The following is a 5,499-nucleotide window of genomic DNA, read 5'->3' as shown; positions in this document are numbered from 1 at the left end:
GGGAAATATGTGAGTCCCTAGGAAAAAGATAATTTAAAAATGGATGAAAACATTAAGAAGGGACCAGTGAGCACAGGAAAAAAGCAGGAGAAGTAAATCAAATGGTCATTTGGGACATAGTAGTACCCACAGGCAGCACCACCAGATGCACCTTCACTGGCACAGGAAGCCTGGCTGGGGCTGGCAAAGGCACATGGGGCAAAGGTCCCAGTCCTCTTCCGGCAGCCCTATGGGTGTGAAATGGGTGTGATAGGAGGGGGACTCAGTGGACAGGGCAGGCTGCAGGGGCAGACCCAAAGCAGGGTGGTGGGGGAAGGAAGCCAGGATGGGCAGGACTGGGGTAAGATGGACAGTCCAGGACTGGACTGGCTGGGGCCAAGACTGACAGGGCTGAGACCTCGTGGGATGGTTGGCGGTTGGGGGAGACAAGCTGGGAGGGGGAGGGGCACGATGGCCATGACAGGTGGGGCAGGGAAAACTGTATCACTTTAAATTCTCCTCAGTGTCCCAAAGTGGAATCATCGGGAAGGGCTATCTCATGCTCACCTATCCCCGATATTCCCAAGAGTTATCTAAAAGAGAGGACCATCTCAACATTTTTCCAACATACCTGATCGGGGGAGTAATAATAATTACACAGGAGTAGATGAATTAGCTGTGCACTAATCAGGTGCCAACTATACACCTGACGGCCTGGATGGCGGTCTGCAGGGAACAAGATCATAGGCTCCCCTGACAGAAGAGGACCCAGAGAGCACGAGTGGGCATCACCTAACATCCACCGCTGCGTGTGCACGGTAGCCCGTCTTAAGCACACTTGCACCGCCACCTACCACTACTGGAGGTTGGGAATTAAGCTTGAGGACAGAAAGATAGGTTTAGGGAACAGTAGGAGATATCAAAACACTTGCTCTTCCCAAATTCACTAACAAAACTCTGGGCAGTGGCGATGACGGCAGGGCAGGTTCCCTGGCCCTTCCCAGGTTCAGGGGAAAAAGAGAGGGGGATAAAAGAAAGGCCGAGAAGAGGAGGAATTTTGAGACACTCGCCCACCCCGACGTGAGGTCAACAGAGAGACAGGAGACCAAATGGTGGACTAAGAAGCACAAAAACTCCAAATGCCCTGAGAAAATGGTGGGTGTAGGGACAGGTGTGGGGGGAATTTATGGGGTGTCTCTCTTGCACAGGGTGTGGGATACAGGACCTAGGTCGAGCAGGGCTCTCTTTCTACCCTGGAGCGCAGGTCAGTCGTGAGTGGGTCATGCTGGATTGTCTGGTGAAGCATCAGGGGCAACAGCCCCGCCCGGTTTGTCATAGCCGTGCGCACCTTGTGCTCCTGCTCAAGGAGGTCTTCCAGCTTGTGCAACTGTGAGAGGGGAACGTGAGAGGCGGATTCCAGGCTCCTAGCCCACCCCCAGCCCCACTCAGAATTGTAGCCTACCGCCCGCATACGCTCAAGGTCCACCTCAGCACGCCTCAGCTTCTCCCAGCAGTAGTGGCGGTTGCACAGACGTTTGGGGAGGCGACAGAAATCACCTGTCAACTCAAAGACATTGTGCACTAGTGGGCAACCGCATACTTCGTCATTTGGTACCTGTGGAGAAGAATTAAAGATGATGAGCTATGGAGGAGGGTAGCAAGGAGGGATGATCAGACAGGCATGATGAGCTCAACGGGAATGGAGGGCAGGAAAGAAAGGAACGGGGAGCGATCAGGCAGGGGTGAAGAGAGGAGTTCAGAGAAGAGGGAACAAATGGGAGATGATCAAGCATGGAGGATGGAGGAAGGAGGTTGACCAAGCCAGGATGGAGGAATGAAGTGATCAGGCAGGAAGGACAGAAGAATAGAAAGAGATCAAGCAGGGAGGAGGCAAGGGCTGGAGGGGAGGTCAGAGCAGCAGAACAGGAGGAACGGAAAGCGGTGAGGCAGGAGGAGGGAAGGATTGAGGGGGCATCCGACAGGGTGGAGTAGATGAGTGGGTTGTTGTTGCAGGGACGAGGTGAGGAATGAGGCGGGGAGGGTGGGAGGAATGGGGAGGGTAAACAGGAGGAAGAAAGGATCTTGGAGATGGCAGGCAGAAAGGAGATAATTGAGGGGCAGTGAGGCAGGGGAGTGATAAGAATGGAGGGAAGTCAGAAAGTGAGGAAGAGGGGGATTGAGGGCAGCCATGCAGGGAGGAGGGGGGAAAGTGGGGTGGTCAGGCAGGGAGTGGACAGGAATGGAGGACAGGGGCTTATGCAGTGAGGAGGGGTGGAATGGAAGGTGAGCAGGGGGGGAAAGAGACATGGGCGTGATCAGGCAAGGAGAGGATGAAGACAGAGCAGTCAGGGAGGGAGGAAGGTAAGAAGAGAAGGTGATCAGGCAGCCGGGAGGGGTGCTCAGGAAGGGAGGAGGTGACACACAGGGGTTAGTCAGGAGATGTGGAAGGCTGGCAGTCCAGGAGGAGGGGAGGACTTGGGGGCAATGATGAGGCAGTGAGGAAGGGAGGAATGGAAGGCAGTCAGGCAGAGAAGAGGGAAGAAATGTATGAGGAATGGAGGACACCAGGCAGGGAGGAGAGCAGAAATGAGAGTCGGTCAGAGAGGAGGGAGGCACGGGGGCAGTCATACACGGAGGACTGCAGGAATGGAGGGTCATGAGTAGGGAAAAAAGAGTCTCACCTTGGCATCCTGAGAATGCTCAGGGCACAGCACCTGGAGCCGCTTACAGTATATCTTACTCTGTGGGTCATAGACATCACAGAACAGTCGTGTTGCCCTGGAGACAGGTGGAAAGTGAGATGCTGGGGGTCAGGAAGAGGGAGGTTCTACCCCAAACCCTGTGCACACCCTGTCCCCAAACTCGCCCATCCACTGCCTCTAACCACAGCCACTTCTGCCTCTGAGTCCACCCACATCCTGCCCCTGACCTTGCTTACCCTTGCTCCTGACCCTGTCCATATCATGTCTTTGGCTTGACTAGCACCCACACTCACCCCTCACTGCTAGTAGGATACAGGGATCCAAAGGTTGATTGGCACTCATACTGGAAAGAAAGAGTGCAAATGGGAGGAAATGTGGACATATGTTGCATACCCTCCCATGACAAAGCCCCAAACAGCACATCTGTCCCCTGTGGACCCTATGCTCCTGTCTTCCCAGCCAGTGTGTCCCCTCACCACTGGCTAATGTCCCAACCTTGGCTCTCATATGGGGAATGGAGGAAGAGCACAAGTGGGTGGAGCCATGGATGTGTGTTGCATTTCCTCCAACAAATACCCAGGCAACAAATCTGCTCCACCCCTCTCCCCTCCAAGGAACCTATCCATGCTCCACCCTACACAGCCCAAAATGCCCTTGTCCTATCTTACCCCCAGCCAATGCCCCAACCTTGGCAAAGCAATGCTCCATGTGGCGCAGGGCGACATGCATACTGATGGATTTCCCACAGGAGACACAGGAGATCTGTGGGTCTGTGCTGTTCTTGTCACCTTTGATGTTCTGCATGGGGTCAGTGAAGCAGTGCAGGGTGGGGACGGGCAGGGCAAGATCCCAGGTACCTTTCTGCTCCACCCACCATGCTCTCTCACCTCCTTGTCCTTGCACACCGTCTGCTGCTTGCCACGCAGAATGATGGCCTCAAGTTCATGCAAACGGCACTCCATTTCCTTCAGGTAGGCGTGGATGGCCTGCTGCTCCCAGTGGATGCACTCAAGCATTTTCTTACCATGCTCATCAGCAACGCAAGGGCTATTTTGCCACTGCTGGATGCGCTGGGGCAGGATCTTATAGATGCGGCTACAAAGGGAGACAGCAATAAACAAAATGGGTGTATGGGTACATCGAAAGGGAAAAAAATAGAAGAGTGACTGAATGGTGAATATATAAGATACCGAATGGTGGATGAGTGATGAATGGGTGATTGAACAGTAGATGGATGGGTGGATAGGTGGGTGAGTGACTGTAGGGGTGGTTGACTGGACTGGCGGATGGAATGTGGATGGCTGGTTCAGTGGGTGGGTGGCTGTAAGGGTGAATGGATAGGTGAGTGGGTAAATGGACTTACATGTGGTACAGATCACACCCTACTTCACACTTGATCTTAGCCAAAAGGCCGAGAAGCGATCACACCCTACTTCACCTTAACCTCCAGATGCACTCACTCAGCTGCCAGCTTCATGCCACAGTCATCTGAGCAGTACTTGGAGCCTGGCCGGGCAGGATACACACAGCCAGGTCCCAGGCACTGCTGCAGTGAGGCCGGGTCCTTGCCATCTGTCTGCTCTGGGTGTTTCCCCTCGTGTGTGTGCTTGCGCTTCCGTTTTTCCTTCTGTGGGGCAACAGTAGGCAGGGCAGGGTCAGGAGAGTCAATGTCAGCCCCCAATTTCCATACTCCTGCCCTGCATTCCACCCCCAGCCTCTGTCTCCCATTCCACTATGTCATCTTCCACCCCACCTTTTTCTTCATGTGCTTCATATCCACTGCCTGCTTCTGTGGCTCAGGCGCAGGCTCCAGAAACCAGGGCTCCTCTGTGTCACTCATCCAAGGCTGCAGTCCAGGAAAATGCTGACAGAATCCCTGCAACCCATTTCTCAAAGTGGTCTTTGGACACCCCCTGCCTCCTCTCACCTCACTGTTGACCTTCGCTGTCTTCATTGTCCCCATCCTTCCACCCTGGGGCCCTGCCACACACTCATCAGACTTTGATTGCCCGAAGTCCCCTCTGCAAGAGTCCTGGTATAAGTTGCAGTTCCAAGGCAGGTCTTCGTCAGACAACAACTGGGTTGTGGGTTTGGCTGTTGTCTCAGGTGCCTCATTTACTGCCAGTGCCACCACTGCCATCTGCTACTTCTGGGCCAGCCTGGACTTCTGTGGTTGAGGCAGCTGTGAAGTGGGCAGTAGCCAGTAGGACCACAGCGAGGTCTCTCAGGGTGTTACAGGTAAGAGCTGAGGGGCAGACCCTTAGCACCAGCTCCACTCCTCATTTACCCTGAGTCCTAGACCCACCAGGGACCAGGAATTACAAGTAGGATTTCCATGCTGGTGGGACCAGGGCTCTGGGTCAGCTCTAAGTGAGGGGGGACAGGCCCACCCTGACCTAACACTCTTGGCCTCACGCTCTAGCCAACCTGGCCTGAGGCCACTGTATCTGCCTGGATACACTAAGCCCTGCATGCCTGGAAATGACTGGCACCACCTAGTCCTGCCTGCCCACCTTATCCAAACACACCTGGCTGGTCCACCTATACATATCTGACTCCACACTGCCTACCTGGATGCATAAGCCCCTGCCTGAATGCCCAGAAAAGCTAGGCTCCACTCTTTCAGATTTGCTCAGCTCCACCTGCCCTGTCCCTCACTCCAAGACGCACCCACTTGCCCTGCACCATTGGCCCACAGGAGCCCACCTCTGCTAGCCTGCCCAAACACACTTGGTCCACCCCTCAGACATGTTTGGCCCACTTGCTTGTCTCTCCCAGTCCATCTAGTCTCTCCAGGCTCTACCTGCCCAGACTCGCC

The 5,499-nt window shown here is 54.6% G+C and overlaps 1 protein-coding gene across 1 annotated transcript; it reads right to left on the bottom strand.

Moving 5' to 3' along the window:
- Positions 1 to 1,204: 1,204 nt before the first annotated feature.
- Positions 1,205 to 4,821, bottom strand: LOC134368017 (CXXC-type zinc finger protein 1-like). Its single transcript, XM_063084640.1, is given in 9 exon segments — positions 1,205 to 1,366; positions 1,442 to 1,594; positions 2,661 to 2,757; positions 2,975 to 3,024; positions 3,369 to 3,479; positions 3,569 to 3,776; positions 4,142 to 4,308; positions 4,390 to 4,527; positions 4,666 to 4,821. Coding segments are annotated over 9 exon segments (1,242 nt in total).
- Between the last annotated feature and the right edge of the window lie 678 nt (positions 4,822 to 5,499).

This window comes from Cynocephalus volans, chromosome X, assembly GCF_027409185.1.
Source record: "Cynocephalus volans isolate mCynVol1 chromosome X, mCynVol1.pri, whole genome shotgun sequence".
In the NCBI taxonomy this organism is placed as follows: domain Eukaryota; kingdom Metazoa; phylum Chordata; class Mammalia; order Dermoptera; family Cynocephalidae; genus Cynocephalus; species Cynocephalus volans.
Note: the sequence above shows the minus strand (reverse complement) of the source record. Positions and strands in the feature narration are given on the sequence as shown.